This window comes from Perca flavescens, chromosome 10 (genome assembly GCF_004354835.1).
Source record: "Perca flavescens isolate YP-PL-M2 chromosome 10, PFLA_1.0, whole genome shotgun sequence".
Taxonomy (NCBI): domain Eukaryota; kingdom Metazoa; phylum Chordata; class Actinopteri; order Perciformes; family Percidae; genus Perca; species Perca flavescens.
This window is the reverse complement of record NC_041340.1, coordinates 22,500,706-22,518,972: the sequence shown is the minus strand read 5'-3', so window position 1 is coordinate 22,518,972 and position 18,267 is coordinate 22,500,706. Positions and strand designations below refer to the sequence as shown.

At 40.7% G+C, this 18,267-nt stretch overlaps 1 protein-coding gene across 5 annotated transcripts; it reads right to left on the bottom strand.

Annotated features, from left to right (window-relative positions):
• Nucleotides 1-180: 180 nt before the first annotated feature.
• Nucleotides 181-17,400, bottom strand: ogt.1 (O-linked N-acetylglucosamine (GlcNAc) transferase, tandem duplicate 1). Of its 5 annotated transcripts, none has more exons than XM_028588678.1 (22): nt 17,024-17,400; nt 14,107-14,287; nt 12,957-13,200; nt 12,646-12,714; nt 9,172-9,288; nt 9,001-9,080; nt 8,418-8,613; nt 8,147-8,287; nt 7,898-7,998; nt 7,420-7,573; nt 5,605-5,706; nt 5,283-5,480; nt 4,567-4,725; nt 4,322-4,411; nt 4,046-4,171; nt 3,752-3,922; nt 3,513-3,629; nt 3,045-3,215; nt 2,472-2,624; nt 2,132-2,384; nt 1,827-1,950; nt 181-1,741 (listed from the first exon to the last, which is right to left on the bottom strand). In XM_028588678.1, the coding sequence occupies exons 1-22, from the start codon at nt 17,058-17,060 to the stop codon at nt 1,561-1,563; spliced, it is 3,165 nt and encodes a 1,054-aa protein (XP_028444479.1). In that variant the 5' UTR covers nt 17,061-17,400; the 3' UTR covers nt 181-1,560. The 5 variants fall into 5 exon arrangements, with proteins under 5 accessions (XP_028444479.1, XP_028444480.1, XP_028444482.1 ...); XM_028588679.1 differs by having other exon boundaries at nt 5,301-5,480; XM_028588681.1 differs by having other exon boundaries at nt 14,107-14,257.
• Nucleotides 17,401-18,267: the final 867 nt, after the last annotated feature.

The window sequence follows — 18,267 nt, the reverse complement described above, 5'->3', positions numbered from 1 at the left end:
ATGCTACGCTGTACTTACTTAATACTGGTTATAATAAAAGATACATAAAATGATATAGGGTTGGTAATGACATTACCCAACAGTATGTTAAAATAAGCTCAACAGAGTACATTTAAGTGCTTTAACATTTTACAATGCACAATACTGTAAGCTTGTTCAACAATAAGCACATTATGCTGGTTAAATTTTGGACACAGGACTTTTATTCATAACTTTGGCATTGTGATATTTCTATATTATATGAATACACATGCTCCATCAGTGGTCTTTTCTATTTTACTGACTACCAACATGTTTGAGAGTAAAAACAAACAGCAGTTGAAGTACCTCGGTCACCATGGATAACACAGCTGGCAACCCACTATGGTGACCAACAGCGTTAGGCATACCAGATTGATCTTTATTAGAATGGACCAAAACAATAAAAAAAAAAAAAAAAAAAAAAAAATTGTAATTTGTTTTAGATTGCTGCCACATGCACACAGTAATCTATGCTCGTTGTCTAAATTTGTTTCTACCAACAACTGAATCAAGTGAGTGCAATAGACAATACAGAGTTTTGCCATCCCTTTATTTTTTTTAAATTATATTTAGAACCTCGCGGCATCATTGAAAGCAGTTGACAGACAATACAAAAACAAAAAACCCTTAGAAAATACTTACCTAGGCCATTCCTCGTTTGAGTGATTAAAAACAAGATCAATTTGTGAACAGCTCCTTCATCTAAACTGAAAATTAGGCCATTTCCAATGAATTGAAGCTCCTTTGTCCAGTTTTGTCTAATCATCTTTGCAAGCAATGTGTGACATCAAACAGGACAGCAGCCACTGAACATATTCCTTAATTGACCACAAAATTAATAAAAGTTGGCATCTGGCGTTGGAAGAAGTATTCATCTAGACCATATTCCTCAAAACTTTAACATCTATTCATCGCAGTAATTTAATAACAGCTTAAGACAAACTAAAGAGCAGTTGAAATCTAAGTTTTACAATTGCATTTTAAAGCTGATGAAACTTAAGTCAGTTACCATTTCCATGCCGCAACATTGTCCTTTTGAAACACAACACTCTCAATCCATTTATAAATAGATCAACAAGTTCTGACGGCTGGGCATTCTCTACAAGCTGCAGTTAGTCCTGCACGCACACCGACAGGAGACAAAAAAAGAAATCCATGGATCAAAGTACTGAAGGGGTAGCAGGGCATTCACAATCCTCTCACCCTCACCAGATATACTGTGTTTTAGGACAAGAGTCTCAGATGAGGTGCCTGAAAGTCTCAGGCTCCATCTGGCTCAGGAATGCAGAGGTGTGATGAAACAACGGATGTGAGGGGGGGAGGGATGTGTACATCTGTTGGCTCTTTTACAAAAGAGTCCCATTATTAGTAAATGAGTGTGATGGAGACAATCATTGAAGGAGCGGGCTGGAGTGGACACCGACCATTCCAAGCAGGGGTGCTGACAATGGTAAAAAGAAAAAAAAAAAAAAAAAAAAAAAAAAAGGGGATGGGGGAATGTTTGGGGTCCAAGGGAAAATAAATCATCGTGCTTCCTGTTCAGGCACTCTCGCTGGTCTCTACCGAGTGGATTTTGACCAGGGGTTCTGGCTTTTTGCCATTGCTATAGTGCTCCCACATCTGCAGATAGAGCCTCTCCAGATCAATTGTGTACTGCTTGGTGTTGAAAAGAGGGCTGCAGATTCGCTGCTTCCAAACACATGCTCTAACCATCTTCAGGCTAAAGGAGACAAAAGGGGGAAAAAAAATTGTCAGACTTCAGAGTTTAATGTTTTTCAAAAGAAGCCTGATCAAATTCTACTTACTATTCCATGTCAGAGCCCAGTTTGACTGCTATGTCCTCATAATCCTGACGACTCTGGGCTATTAGCTCAGGGCAGCCCAGACAGTTGAGTTGTGAGGCAGCCACGCGGGAGGCAAGGGTCTCACCTTTACAACAAGGTTTTACAATTAAAAAGCAGCCTTCACTTGAAATCTGTTATTCATACACTAGTTATTTTATTAAATTTTTTACATGTAAAATGGTTGTATTTTCCTGTAGTACTGTAACATGTATTAAATTAGCAATCAACACTTTTAAGTCTGTCCCTTGACACTCTAGTTCCCTTACCTGGCATGGTGACCATGGGTGTTCCAGCCCAGAGAACATCCATGCCTGTTGTGTGACCATTGCACAGAGGTGTGTCGAGGCACACATCAGCCAGCTGGCCCCTTCTCACATGCTCCTCCTTGGGGGCCACAGGAGAAAAGATGATGCGAGAGCCAGGTACACCCATGTTCTGGGCATACTGCTGGATGTTGGGCTCGCCGACAGCAGGGAAGCGAAGAAGCCACAGAACGCTGTTGGGCACACGCTTTAGGATCTGCAGGGACAGGGTAGTTTTAAAGCAGATTTTCCACACAAAAGGGAACATTCCAAGCAATTACATAACCACGTCTATCCAACTTACATTAGCCCACATCTGAAGAGTAGGGGGGTCAATCTTGTAGAGCTGGTTAAAGTTGCAGTAGACAATGGAGTCCTCTGGGAGACCATACTGGGAGCGGGTTGTCACAACGATTGTGCGTGGCACCTCTTCCCCAGTGGCAGCTTTGTTGTTGATCTAAGATGGTGGACAAAACCGTATTGCTTAAGAGGTGGAGTGGCCTCAACACTTTCATCCTGAAGAGTTCTTAAGTGTGACAGGTCTCGACCGTTTGATGGCTTGGATGGCATTGAGCTTACTGGTGATAACATGTTGTTTGGGAGGCCAAGACAGTATCATTTATTTTACAGCCAGCCAATCCATAGTGCCACCATTTTCCCTCACCAACAGCTCTGTGCTTCCACCTTACTTTCATAAAGACATCATACCTGTAAGGACCCAGTCTCAGAGACAACAACCTCTTTTGCTGTAAAGATCTGGAAAAGCAGCAAGCTAAAGTAAATGGCTGCCCTTGCCGGTTTCTGCATTTGTAGATGTTTTGTACCCATTATGACATACCCTCATTTACATGGACAAGTGGGGCCAAGTTTGACATACCTGTGTGGTGGCCAGGCCATTGCTGACAGTGAAGCCATTGATTGTGACCTGGATTTGGCCTTGGTTGATCATGTTGATGATGGCTTCGGCTGCTGTGTTCATGGGGATTACGGGCATGGACAGAGCTCCATTTGTGTCCCCAGCAGCTTCCTGGTTGTTGTCACACTTCATCTGGTCATAGAGAACAGTTTCAGCTTGAATACTCTATGGTTCAATGCCAAATTACATATATTAATGAGTTTAAAAACACGAAAATCTTTTCTGAATCTGCAGATATTGGCCAAGGTTAAGGACAAAAAGTGATTTCTTGTTCTGTTCAGCTGAACAATATAACCTAAACAAATACTAAAATAATGCCATCTAGGAGGTCCAAAACTTAAACTATAGTTCACCATTTGCACTCAATTCACTGGTTTGTCAATAATACACTAAAAACAATAATTTGGTTCGGAAATTCTCTTAACTCACCTTTATCACTTTCACATCTGGCAGACTGTCCAAGTAGGCCTTCAGATCAATACCATTAAGCACGATGCGGTTGTCAAAGATATGTCCATTAGATTTGAAATCAATCACCGCCTTTTTCTGTGGATCAAAAGAAAAATGTTACACACACCCCGATTATACTTTATAGTGTTTCCTGTTGATTTAGTTTTGTAAAACAAGACACACAGAAACAAATAGCAAGAATGTGAGGATGGACAAACCTTGAGGTGAGGGAACATGTTGGCGTGGTCTCCGATAAAGAAAGTATGGGGCATGTAAGCCAGTTTTTCAGAATACTGCTCAGCTACTTCCAAAGGGGATGTCTCCTTGTCAGAGATTATGTAGTCCATGAAGGGAGCCCCACTGGTTCCAGGGTAACCCAGCCACATAGTCTGTTGAGATCAAAGATCGGATTAATACAACTGTGAAGATGCAATTACTTATTTGCACAGGTGACGTTTACCCAGAGATACAAATCTGTGTCAGAAACATCACAAATCACATGCAGCCCTCACCTGAATGGGGGCAGGGCGGAGGGCAAACAGCTCATTTCGGGCTCCCTTGGTGTATCCGTTCATGTTGACCAGAATGTGGACTCCATCCTGATGAATACGATCAGCTGCCTTGCCATTGCAAGGAATCTGAAAGAGAGAGGTACCAGACCGTTTCAATGAAAATGGTTTTGTGAAGACCAGCCAGCTAAAATGTACATCCGTAAGGTTAACAGACACTCTAAACACACTAAATAGATAAATAGTGATGAAGAAGCAACTCTAGGGCAGAACAGTTACCTGTGATAGGTCTGTGAAATGATGAGCCTCTGCTACCACTTTCACACGGAAGTTGGTACTATCATCAGGGCTCAGCGCATAGCAGAAAACCTGGGAGAAAATAGATAAATAAGTATAAAACACAATTTCAGACTATTACAGTCAACCCTTGTATCATTTACTGGCCAAGACCATACATTAGTAATATGCATTATTTACACTTGTTAGGTCAAGTTTGTAAATTTTAGAATTGAAAGATCACCTACCTCAAATTTCTCAGGATTGTGCATTCCAGGAATGGACTGCATCAGATGGGAAGTAGGATGGTTGCCAAAGTCAGAGCTGACGTAGCCAACACGCAGACGTCCACCGCTGGCCTTCAGATCCTTTGGATGCTCAAAAGCAGGTTTGTGCAGTGCATTGATCTGTGGAATTAGCAATAGTGTGTAAGAATACAGCTACAGCAGGGTAGCCAGGATAGTTACACACACTGCAGAGAACCCATTGGCAATCAGTCTCAGAACGTTTTAGCCTCTGGGGGGGCAGCCAAGCCAATAGTTATTGGGGTTCCATCGTACGCCTCTGTTACTCTCCACACAGACTGTTTACCTGCATGCAACCAAAGCCCGCTCAAATGTGATTTGTCAATATTACTTGGACTGCAAATGTACTATAGAAGAAAACCACAATACTTCTGATAAAATTGTGTCACATTGCCTACAGATTATGCATTCATATGCAGAGGTTTACACATGTATACTCAACCATAAACAACCACAGATTCATCTAAAATCATGTCCAACCTAAACCATACCCCCATCCCTGCAAGCAACACATTCACCACCACCTTTCACCTCTTTTCTAAAAAGTTAAATATATCCAGTATCTTGCCCATCCCTTACCTTCCCCATATCCCTGCAGACTGCCATCACCAGCCACTTTCCATTCCCCCCCCCCCCAAAATGAATTAAAGTTTACTTGCTTTGATCAGTGCGTGTACCTTGTCCAGGCAAAGGTTTCCGTGGCGTTCAGCAATGGCTTTGCGGAATCCGTGAGAGAGTGGATACAGCATGCTGTGGTGTGGGTGCACTGAAGGCAAGCGGTTCTTATCCAGCTGGTCAGCCACAATGCTCACAAGCTTCTTCATCCGCTCATCATAATCTGTCCAGTCACACACAATCTGGGAGACGGACAGGAATGAGAGAAGTTAGAAAATGAACTTCTAATTCAACAGAAGCAAAACAATTAACTATTGTATGTACTGGAAATATTTGACAAATAGATGTATTGCCATATAAACAAACCTGTAGGCAATGTGCCAAATTGCAGTAAGCATCAGGGAAGTCCGGCTTGAGTTTCAAGGCTGTGCGGTAAGATGCAATGGCCTCTGGGATGTTTCCAGAATCCTAAGGTCAAGAAAAAGTTTAGAATACAAAACCAAAATGCATGTTACAAAAACAAATATATAGTACAGCACATAAACCGGTGGTAATCCATGTATACGTGTTTGTTATCTGCATGCGACTCCACAAAGCAATCAAAACAGGTTCTTTTATAATTGTACTGAATTCCCACTATTCCCACTAGGTGGCAGTATTAGTTAGATAAATGGACAGGCATTAGGCCGGGCAACTAAGTAAGGACTGGGGTCCTTTACTACTGTCCGTGATTCATAGTGAGTTATGGTGCGTTCTTTTTGTCTTTTAATCGCGACTAGTAGCTTGAGTGTGACGTCACATCCATGTCGGAAAACGAATAACCGCGGGTTGTGGCGTTCTTTGTGTCACACAATACTACGAGTCGGAGAAAAGATGGATTTTTGTAACATTTAGGATTCTATTCACCCAGTTATTGACATATTACACAAATATATTTCACAGTTTGATACATGAAAATTACGTTTTGCTGCTCTGCTTTCTGCTCGAGACTCGGCTTAAAGCCATTGTTGTCATATAGCAATCGAGCGTCTCTAGCCTGTCAGTCTCAGCTGCACAAGCTACAAAATAACTAATTAGGCGGTATTTAACTCATAAGACTGTAGCGACATGTCTATAGGTAGCAGTATACAGTGCTATGTGTACGACTTCTTCATTTGGTTACAACAATGACAAAAGTGCTTAAAATTGTAAAATGTTTACTACGTGTGATGCACGACGTAGCCATCTTTGAAAGTGAACTCGGGGTCCTCTGAGTTCAGACGACTTGAGTCGTATATACGACCTCGGTTGCGTTCTTTTTGCAACTTCCGGTTCGTAACTCCGGAAAACGACTCGTAAATCGACTTCGGTGGACAAAAAGAACACACCATTATTCCACTTGGTAAAGCCAAGGAATGAACATTGTATGCGTGAATGAGGACATGCAAGTTTGTTAAATAACCAGAACCCATGTTTCAGTTACTTAGATGTTCTTTACTGTGTCTAAGGACGACTTAGAGAGTTTTATTGTTGTTGACATTTCTGTGAGTAATTGCTGTTATTAAGCTAATGCTAACGCGCTAATGCTAACGCTGTGAGATGCTAATCTGTGAGTGTAGCATATTAAGATAGTTGATGCTAATGTGACAGTTTTGTATTCATTTGACATATATGACATACATTAATTTTACTGTCATATTGACCCACTATTGTTTTCTACTCTGATTATTATTTCAGATACCATACATATACCATACAGGCATCATACCATCTTCCTACATAGACAGGAAGCTGTTCCTACTGTTCAAACCACTGTACCAGATGAGGAGCCGGCCTACAGCCGTTTACGGATATACATATTCAGTCCAGTTAATTTTTACAATATTGCATTTATCCCTTTAGCGAGTCAAAAGTTCATTATCAGTTTCCTGAAACAGGAAACCTACATACATAATTTTAATTAGCATTAACCCATTAGTCAGTACACGGTTATTGACCAATTCAAAGGTTTATAGATAGGTACAAATATAATTTGAGTGTTATTGAGAGACAATTATTGCAATGTCATTGCTGTTAGAGCTGTTGGGTCAACCCAGGCTAGGTAAAGCCCTACAGTGATGTGGCATAATTCTGAACACAATCAGTATTCATAACCACAAACAAGGGAATAATACCAAAGTAAAAATTAAGAATAATTCCTACCTTGTGGATAGAGGCCAAATTGCTGTGAGCATCAGCAAAGGCAGGGTTGATCTGGATGGCACGGGTGTAGCATTGCAGTGCTCCCTGTACATCTTGCATTTCCTTCAGTGTATTGCCCATGTTTGAGTAGGCATCAGCAAATGTGGGGCTGATTCTAAAAACCAAACAGAAAAACCGTTTGAACATTGAACATTACTCAATTAGGCTATACTATGTCTTGTTTAAAATTAAAAAAGCTGCCTATTGTCAGTTGATTTATGACCATTTACTTTAGAAAAGACTGCATGTAGGAAAAAATAAGGTAAAACTGTACAGAACACGGAGATTTTACATGTTCCCCAACTGATGGAATATCTGAGTGTTGTGGCCTCATACCAATATTGTGAGGTGCATTGAAGGTTTTGCTTTGACTATTGTACAACAATATCACACTAATAAAAACTAAGTCAGCAGGTCCCTGTAGTGTACATTTACAAACCTGATGGCCTCCTTGTAGTGCATAAGGGCCTCCTGGAGTTTTCCCTGTTGCTGCAGGACACTCGCAAGGTTAGAGTGAGCTGCTGCAAACTCCGGAAACACCTGATGAAAAACAAAGGGTCAGCAAGAAGATTAGTTCAAGAAATGCCATGCTCATATACCGCAATCATGACATTGCCCAGCTCTACATGACAGTCTTGTTAAACAGACCTTTTCCTAGCAGAAAATATCAGTTAACTCCTAAACTCACCTCTAGTGCTTTCCTATAGAGCTGGACGGCCTCCTCAATGTTGCCCTGCTCACGCTTTATGTTGGCCAAGTTGTTAAGAGAGTCTGCATGGGTTGGACACAAACGCAAGGCTGTGTTGTAGCACTCTTCTGCTTCAGACACCTGGGAAAGACATTGGCATTTTATAAGTTAAATTCAGTAAATGCTTACGGACTAAAAGAGACCAAACAACTACACAAAATGTTGGCATTTAAGATGGTCTTGACTGGGGACGCACAAAATGCTGCCTTACATTGCCTTTCTCTTTCAGGGCATTTGCCAAATTGCAGTAGGCATCGGGGAAGTGGGGCTGCAATTCAATAGCACGACGGTAGGTGTCGATAGCCAGGTCAATGAGGCCTTGCTCGTAGTAGACACAGGCCAGGTTTCCATGGACAACCGCATGGTTGGGGCTAAGACTCAGGGCTCTTAGGTATCCAGCCACAGCTCTGGAATCATAAAACAAGATGGGGATACAAGTTAAGCCCAAGATCAATCTTTTGCTAAATTCAAAATTGTAGTTAGTCCACTTTCTTTTAAAAGAACTTCTCACAAGCCATTAACAGTGTAATTGAGAAATTGGTCACATTTTACACCATTTTATAACTACTGGAGCACACTGTATATAAAATAAAACCACCATTTCAGGAGTTACAGCCATGACTGTGATGGCAGTTATGAAGGTGGAATAAATCTGCCCTGCCTAGACAAAGTTCTTGACTCATTTGAAATTCCACATAGGGTGTGGTAGGGCAGTGCTTTTAAAAGACAAAAGAGTAGACATGAATGTATGAAGGGAGTATCATACTGTCTGCTAGGTCATGATTTGGACTCACCGGTCAAAGATGCGGGCTTCCTTCAAAACATTTCCTAAATTGATGTATGCGTCAAGGAAATTTGGGTCCAGAGTCACTGCCTAAAAATGTAAACCCAAGCTTAAAAACATGGAACAAAAATATACCAAGACAGAAAGTAGTACAATTGAAAAATGTGATTATGCAACGGACCTTTTCAAAATGGTGTATGGCTAGCCATATCTCTCCTTGGGCATTGAACACACAGCCCAGGTTGCTCCAAGCTACTGCAAAGTTGGGCTGAGTCTCAATGGCTTTCAGGTAACAAGCCTTCAATGGGTTCAAAATGAAAAACCATAGGAAAGGAAGAGAGGAGGTAGAACGGGAGAGGTATAGTGCGTAGAGGGGAGGACAGGGGTTTGTAAAATAAAAACAAATAGAAGATTGAGAATAAAAGTAAGAAAAAACAAAAAGGGCAGAGAAATCAAAATTAGTGACTATTCTCCATCACGGCAAAAAGTGAGTCTGCAGCATGGGCTCGCGTGCGCACAAGTCTGCCGCGCTAAGCTGCATTGCTTTTTCCTACGCTGCGCGGATCCAACCAACACCCACACGTATGCCCTCATCCTTCAGTTATGACCACATTCACACCAAATGTAGTGGTCCCCACATCAGGTACAGTCTGCTGATCTCTAATAATTTCACACACCGATTAGTTATAACCCAAAGAACTACATAGGATATTAGATCTAAAAAAATTAAATAAAAAATCCCAAATATCTGCATGAATATGTATTTCATGTGGGCATATGTTACAACCTAGGATGCTTGACAGTTCGTGCAAGTGATGGTCCCTGTAATGCGTGCGCAACAAACGCGAGCGTGTGGTGTGTGTCTACTGCCACCACCACAATGCTCCATATAATGCTGTTCGCGTGACCATGCTCCTGGCAATGGTCATTACTTCGCTGCTGCGCTCGCTGAATGGCCAGGTAAGACAGCTGCAGACCAACAACCCCTGGCAGAAAACCTGAAACACCAGACTGGCACACACTCAGCACCCATAAAGTATCTCAGAATAAAGGGAGGATTGAGGGGTCAACCCGTGGCTACACTGGGATTTTAAGACAGGGGCATTTGGAAATAAACAGCCAATATACAATAAGCCATTTTTCATTTGAATTAGCAAAAAGGCTTTAACTCTACTTGAGAAAATAAGGGTTTTTCAAAAGCCAATGATGTCTGAGATTTAGGGGCATTCGGGAGCGAGGCTGGTTGTGAGTGGGGAGAGGTCCGCAACCAACAGGCCAGAGGGAGTGAGGGGGTGTGGGTCGCATGCTTGCGCTTTCCGCTTGGAGGATATCGCTGCGCAGCCCCTGCGCTACTGCAGACTCACAGCGCATTATCTGCATCATCAGAACGCTGCAACTCCAAATAAAGAAGGAAAAACAAAACAGGAAAAATAAACAACATGTAAGAGTTAGAGGGTTCTTACTTGATTTTCACGATTATTGCTTCCAAATCCTAGTTTCTTTTTACTTAATACAGAATTGGGTAATTAGTATAGCATATTGTCAGAAATGCTTACTGTAATTTGTTTTGCTACTTTTTTTCTTTTGCTCTTCAAAGGCAGCCACAAGACAGAGGAGCATGAAGTGAGGTGGTTTTTCTTTTGTTGTCAGTTACAAACCCGTTACCATATTTTTGGACTTTGTCAGAGTGGCGGCCGCAGCTGGCTGGAAGAAGAGGAGAGGACTGAGGCTGCCCTAGTGTTCCTTTCCGCCAGGCACCTACGCAGGAATAGTGTCACCCACCTGAAACCTTCTAAATAACAATATCAGTTGTGGAAAAACCAAAAGAGACAAAATCAGAAAACAAGATCGTTAGTAAAAGTCTTTAAACAATACATTCTTTTTAATATGGAAATAAAACAGGTTCTTCCAAAATCACAACATAGACTATACTTCATTCATGCAATGAATGTTTCATTTCAAAGAAAATAAAAATAAAAATGCTTTAAGGGTGACTGGGAGGGAAGAAAGGCTTTGATATGTTCAGTTTATCAGTAAAATATAGGTTTAGGTAATACAGTTTCCAGCTGTCCATCAATTCAGTTTTCATATCAAACTACAGGAGGGCAGTTACTGGCTTGATCTTGGCCAAATGAACTGATCCCATTTCATTGGGAATAGTATTACATATTCGAAGGAAAAGGGAAGAAGAATTAATCATTTTCTTTCGATCTTTTAGCATTTTCATGAAATATTTTCAAATCTTGGATTTCTTTATCCTGGCCTGCTTTCTTGAATCCTGGCCAATGGGTGGGGAGAAAAGTCTGTGGTGCAATTATTGGTATCTAGAAGCCTCCGAAAGCTCTGAAATAAAGAAGTCATCGCTGTTGCTGCGCGGGCCTGTCTTTCTAACCCAGCATCTGGCGCAGGTGGTGGAGTACAGATTGTGAGCTGTCTGCCTGACAACACTTGAACCATTTTAAGGCTCTTGAGAATGAGCTCTCTTAAACCCACACAGTTTAACACACTATTCAACAGCAGTGGATATCAGAATAAACAGCCAGCTGGGTACAACTTTCATTATCAACCATAGTCAAAAAGAAGAACTCATGCATGTGTGCATGAAAAGCACGGTTGAGGTGTGCTTCAGCACTGAACGGGCATAGGGTCAGGAAGGCAGCTCTCAGCGTGCACACTCCACCAATCCTTAGCAAGCGCGCGGGGGGTGGAGCGACAGAACAGGGGAGCTTGTGACTCCCTGATGCTCCTCCCCACTCCTTTACCCCCCTCTAGCACGAAATAAGATGGCCTGTAACCACTGAGACTACTCCATATCTCCAGATTTGACCCAACCCTGGGAGCCCCGTTATATAGTCTTTAATGACAAAGGGGAGTGTAACCCACACTGGCAGCAACTGTACTGGCAGCAAGCGGAGACCAAAAGCTTGTCATTGGACACTTGATAAATAATGGAGTGTAGTGGTTAGGTTAGAAACCATCTTATCTTTTGCACTGCAAAAATAAACTAGCTTCTCATCAGTTCATATATTCTTCAAAGACCGAGCCAGCATTTTCCCTCCAAAATCTATATGAAAATGCATGGGCTGAGGTTCAAAAATGACAATATAGATCAAATGTTTCAATTAAAAAATAATTCCAGCCTTTCTTCCTGAATGGGAAGGGGCTGACCTTTGGTAAAAGGTCGGGGTAAAGCAAAAGGACATTGGGGCTAAAAGTGAAACAGAATGGGGACAAATGTGATAAAAACTATCCTGAAAAACAAAATAGATGAAGCCGTCTAAAAAGTAATCAACAGAAAACCTGTGTACTATGATTATTTTTAAAAATACAGAAAAATGTGTTGCCTCATACGGGTGTTGATTAATTGCAGTCCAATTCAAAAAGGTCTTTAAAAAGTTAGGGGCAAGAAGCTTCCTGCATCTCTGAGAAAAGAGAACAAGCTACCATGTCCAGGCCTTCACTTGGCCGAGGGGGTTGTATGAAAGGACTTAAATTTGGCTTAAAATGTCAGAGGGGGGAAAGGAACAATATCTATGGCCTTAGTGGGAGGACACTTAAAACAAAAAAGTATGGAAAAAAAAAAAAGGAAGTACAAAAGAAATCTATAACGAAAATACAAACACATATATACAAATGCCAACGCGCTGTAACATACCTTAGCCTCTTCCAAACGCCCAAGGGCTTTAAGCAAGTTGCCCAAGTCACTACGCACACAATAAAGATCCTGGCGGGAAAAGAAACAAAAAACATTTTAATTTTACTGCTACAATAAACTGCAGATCAATATGTTGACTACAAATAGGTTTGCCTTTGAAGCAAATAGAGTTTGCTGTCAAATTAAAGAGTAACTTAGCAGACCCTGAAAATCTTGTCTTTGCGGTTTCTGAAGTGTTAACATTTCAACTTGAACACTGCTTTTCAACCTAGTGTTACTCTAAGGATTTCAACAAATGGCAGGTCACTTACAGGGTTGTACTGTAAAGCAGACACATAAGCCTGCACTGCTCCCTCCATGTCCCCTGCAGCCACCAAAGCAGCTGCCAAGTTGATGTATCCATCAATAAAATCTGGTTTCAGTCTCAGAGCATGGCGATAATGCTCTATGGCCTCCTGCAGTTGTCCACGCTCCTTGTAGACATTCCCCAGGTTGGAGTAGGCCTCCGCCAACATTGGGTTCTGTTTGATGGCCAAGGTGCTGAAGTGAGCAGACCTGTAGGGCCAGAATGGGTACAAAATGGTCACAAACCTGAAGGAAGTGGCTGGCAGTGTTGGCGCAATGCCATGGTGCAAGTGGTGAAAAGGAGAAACATGTTTTAGGCATAGGAGGTAAATATTTAAATAGCACATTGAGATGAATATCCTTAAAATGTAGAAAACATTAATACATGACACAATATAAAACATACATATCACCAACTTCTATTCTTACAGAATCCATTATTTGAGTGTCCATAACGCAAAGTAATCATCATGCTGGCAGTATACTCCAAATTAAGCTGTGGTAGCACAGACAAGTGGTGTATATACGATGAAGAATATGCACAATTTTTCGCTTTGATGGTGACAGTGTCCATCCTTTACTAGCTACTTTTGAATATTTTTACCTAATGAACAATGAAAGATCACTAACCAAACTGTCATTATTGGTCAATTATTAAAGCTCATCAAGTCATCATTTCAGATTTGTCTGCACATTTTCCTTTCTTAATCCTTTTTTGCTTTATTTGACAGTTACGACACTAAATTGAAATTGTAAAACAATTGTAATTGAAACCAAGTTGAAATTACTTTATAGTATAGTATACTGCTGACATTGCAAGAAAAAGAGTAAACAAGATTAAACATTTAAACCTGTAACTCACAAGACCCGAAACCTTCACCATGGCACCTGCAAAGCAAGGGTATGTCCACCACCAAAACGGTGTTAGAATCATGAGGGGACAGAGTGAGACCATATTAAATTGAGCAGGATTTCCAGAAGACCGCTCAGTTGTTGCACTTGACTCCCCAGAACCGCTGTGTGCACCAAAAGTCACGGATGACCCATTATTCTGTGCTACTTCCACGCCACATGCTCAGTGTGCGTTGAATCAGCAACCCCTCGCCCACACCTCACCTGTCGAGTCTTCGGCACTGGAAGTGGATGGAGGACAGGAGCAGCAGCACGCCTGTGTTATCAGGCTCCTGTCTCCATAGCTGCATGCAGTGTCGCTCAGCTGCCTCAAAGTCCCCGGACTGATACTCCCGGTGCGCCAGCTCAGCCAACCCTTGGAAGGAAAGCATACGTTTTGTCGGTTCTGGAGCACCAACACATCCCAAGGAGGGGGGAAACAACATGTTAGAGGTGATGGAAGAAATGAAAGCAGACAAATGAAAACAAAAAAATAAATAAAAAGCGACAAAGCTAATGTCAATGACAAATAACTGATTTGAATTTCAACTCAACAGAAAACTAAAAAGCACTTAGACTAATCATGACTAATCTTTGGGAGTTTTAATTTTTGGGGTCATGATTGGACGAAAAATCAATTCTCAGTTCAATAAAGTTTTTTTTAATATACATGATAAAAATGTAAGGTTGGTTTTAGAATTGCATCGCTCACATAAGAGCAGAACTGTATGCGTTTATTTTATTTTTTTAGAGTTGCAGTGTGCCATGTTCCTGGCACAATTTAGATTAGGGCTGCACAATTAATGTCAATTTTATTGAAATAGGAATATGGAGTACTGAAATATCTAAATCGCAGAGGGACCCAATATTTGTTAAAGGCAAAATGTGTGTCAAACCATTCTGAATTAAGTATTGTGGTGCTGAAGAGTGGTTGCAGCCTAGAAATCATATCCTACAGACTTAATAAAATTTATATATATATAATTTTTTTTATCTATATATCTATGGTATAAATCCTCGCAAAAAAACTATAATATTTTTTATATTTATAAATTAAAATAAAAATAATGATACAAAAATTATCTCTAATGTTGTAAATCATATTGCAATATCTGTGAAAACAAATCGCAATTAGATATTTTCATCATATCGTGCCCTAGTTTAGATACATTTTACTGATTGACGAAAAAGATAAAGGAGATGCTATTTTATATAATGAATAATCCAGGGTTTCCACCGACAAAGTAGCAAAAAGTAATAAAAAATTTGGCAACAAAATAAATGCATGAGATGAAAAACAAAACAGGGAGGGGGATGATACAATGGCAGAAATTCGGGGGACACTTTAGATTTCACATTTTAAAAGATGAATCAAAAGCTTGACAGTACAACAGTAAAGTCATATTTCAAAAACCATACAGCCTTAAAAAGGCTCTGAACACCCACTTAGGGGTTTTCCATTCTGGCTATGTAGACCTCTTCCCACAACTGTGAAAGTGTGTATAGACTGATTGACATGTTCCTCCTGTAAGTGCAGGACAAACTACACCTGTATTCTTATTGGTAGATAAAGATTTGTGACGTAATAAATTCCCATCAAAGCTCTGTGTCCACCTTCAACCTAAGCAGATAACACCTGTGTGGTTATTTAGAGGCTTTAACATAGCATATAATGTGGGGTTGTAAATATTGATGCTATTCACATTTATATTTTATCAAAAGGCTCCGGGCCAAAATAGAAGAAACCGTGACGTGTCACTTGAGTTCAAATTATTCAGGGTGTGGCAATCATGCCTGGTTCTAAATGTGTGAAAGGGGAGGATGCCTAATGGTTTGAGGACATTCCAACTGGTGTACAGTGGATACACACGCCTGCAAACTGATGCCATAACTCCAGAGCATATACTAAGATCGCAGTAGATCAGGTGCATCCATTCATGATGCAATAATGCTTGTATGTAAGAAGGATGGAGGATTACAAAAAGCACCCAGTTATAATGCACAAATCCACTTTGTGCGGTTAGAGACCACAATCAGATATAAGACCCACTGAGCACCTTTAGGATAACAATACAAAACATCATTAAGAGTGTGCATCTGCGCCAAACAGCAATGTCTGTAGAGCCATTTTTAACAGCAGGCCGCTGCAGAGCGCTCCCATGAGAGTAAACAGTTATATATATAGCTGGGAAGTCGTAATTTCTGAGTTCCCAGAAGGAAATCTACAAAGAAGTCGAACATCCCACTCGGAAACGAGGGAGAACCGAACCAACCCCGACCTAACAATCCAACATGGCTGCTCCGAGCATCAACAGTAGTGTAATCTGTATAAATATACTGTTTTGGCACTTCAACAGTACACACTGTTGACACGTTGCTACGGTGTTTGAACGTGTAAAATACCACATAATGCATTATTAGTGGTATTGCTAAAAATGGCTAACCTGGCTAGAGTCCCCCCCCTACCCGTTTTTCCGATTTGTAAGTGGAACGCGATAAATTCGGGTGTGACGTAATTCCCAGTTCCGACCTTCCAGGTAAAGGGAATGCAGACCCAAAGATGGTGACATTTTTAACAGAGGAAGCCATTTTCTCTGCTCACTCAGCAAGCAACACAATACAACGTCAGCTAGCTAGCTACATGTTAACGTTAGCTACACTGCAAACCAATTTCATGCAAAACCCTTTCCAAAAACGTTACATTCCCGTGTACAATTCAGTTTAACGTTGATACAACGTTTATACACTTTTCCATAATCGTTAAATTGCCACTCGTAAACTATTAAGAGATGCATTAGCTAATGGTAAGTTACAACTTGCTACCAGTTAGCTAACGTTACGCTAACTTGCGTTAACGTTACCATTAGCCCGAGACTGAAGCAAGGATAGGCAGAAACTGGGCCTACGTTGCAACTGTCATCGTGTTTAACAATTTAGGCGTCAAATGTGACGCAAAATATTAAGTTGCTGAAAGTCTATTAACGTTACATTTGCTCTAATCATTTTAATCAACGTTAACTAACATGACTTGCCAGCCGCCAGCTCGATCGCATTTAGCTTGCTAGCTAACGTTGTAACATGACACTAGCAAGTCTTCATAGCTTACTTTCCATGTAACGTTGGCTAAATAAAATCAACCAACCTGTGCTGTCAGCCACGTTTCCCACTGAGGTCGCCATCTCCTCAGTCTTCGTGTCTTGCACTGTGGTCGTCAACGTGTCTTCTGATAGATACAGTTTCAGAGAAAAATGTGCGACGACCAATCTTTGACTAGCAAACACGTTGCCAGGCAAGCTAAGTAACGTCAACTTAGCTAGCTAACGTCACCCTAATCTTTGATTTCCCGTACAACGCTTAATAAAGATCTAGCAGTGGTCCGTGTATAACGTCAGTTTAGCTGGTTAACCAACTAACCTCGCTACAATCTCTAACAACTAGCGACAGATTTAAATTGGCATTAAATGTGCCGCTGCTTATGGTTCAGACTGGCTTCTCTTCACAACAAAGCTGCTTTGGAACACAAAATGGCGAAATGGGTGGAACTCATTTTTGAGAGAAACTAGATCCGCACATCGCAATTACGAGGAAACACGAGTGTAACATTTTAATAAATGTCGTATTAGTAAAATAATAATTCCTAGGATACAGGGTTGAATTATTGTTTGCTAACCGTGCGTTATACGTTTCATGACGGGAAATAAACCGATTACAAATTATATTGCGCGGAAGAACACATTGGCGCAGTGAAACAGAGTGCAAGTGATTTGTGATATAGGGGCGGCAAACAGTCTATGGCGTCAAGGCATCATCAGTCCTTCAAAGATTCATGGGATTATTTTCTTGTCGATGAAAACATGGAATGAAATGAAATCTGTCTGAAATGAAATGTCAAAGTCTGTAGTCTATAAGGTTAGATAATCATACGATTCAAAGTACTCTAAAATGCAGGCATGTAGGCCAATGTAGACCTGCATGTAGAAATCAGAAAAGGGTTAAGGAATTTGTCTTGGTGGTTGGGGCATAGGCCTACATAAACAAACAAACATATTAGACATTAATATGAAATAAATAATAAATACAAAACCAAATATATGCAAATAACCTGTAAAAAATGATGCTGACTGGACTGAGTGCAGAATGTGCAAAGATACACTACCCTACTGGTCAAAAGTTTTAGAACACCCCAATTTTTCCAGGTTTTTATTGTAATTCATGCAGTTCAATGTCTTATTGTACTCTGAAATGAAAGAATAGATCAAATAAATAATTGAAATTAAAAAAGAAATCATGGAATCAATTTTTGAACCAAAATGTATTCTAAATTTTTGACTCATCAAAGTAAGCCCCCTTTGGCAGATATAACAGCTGAACACACTCGTGGCATTC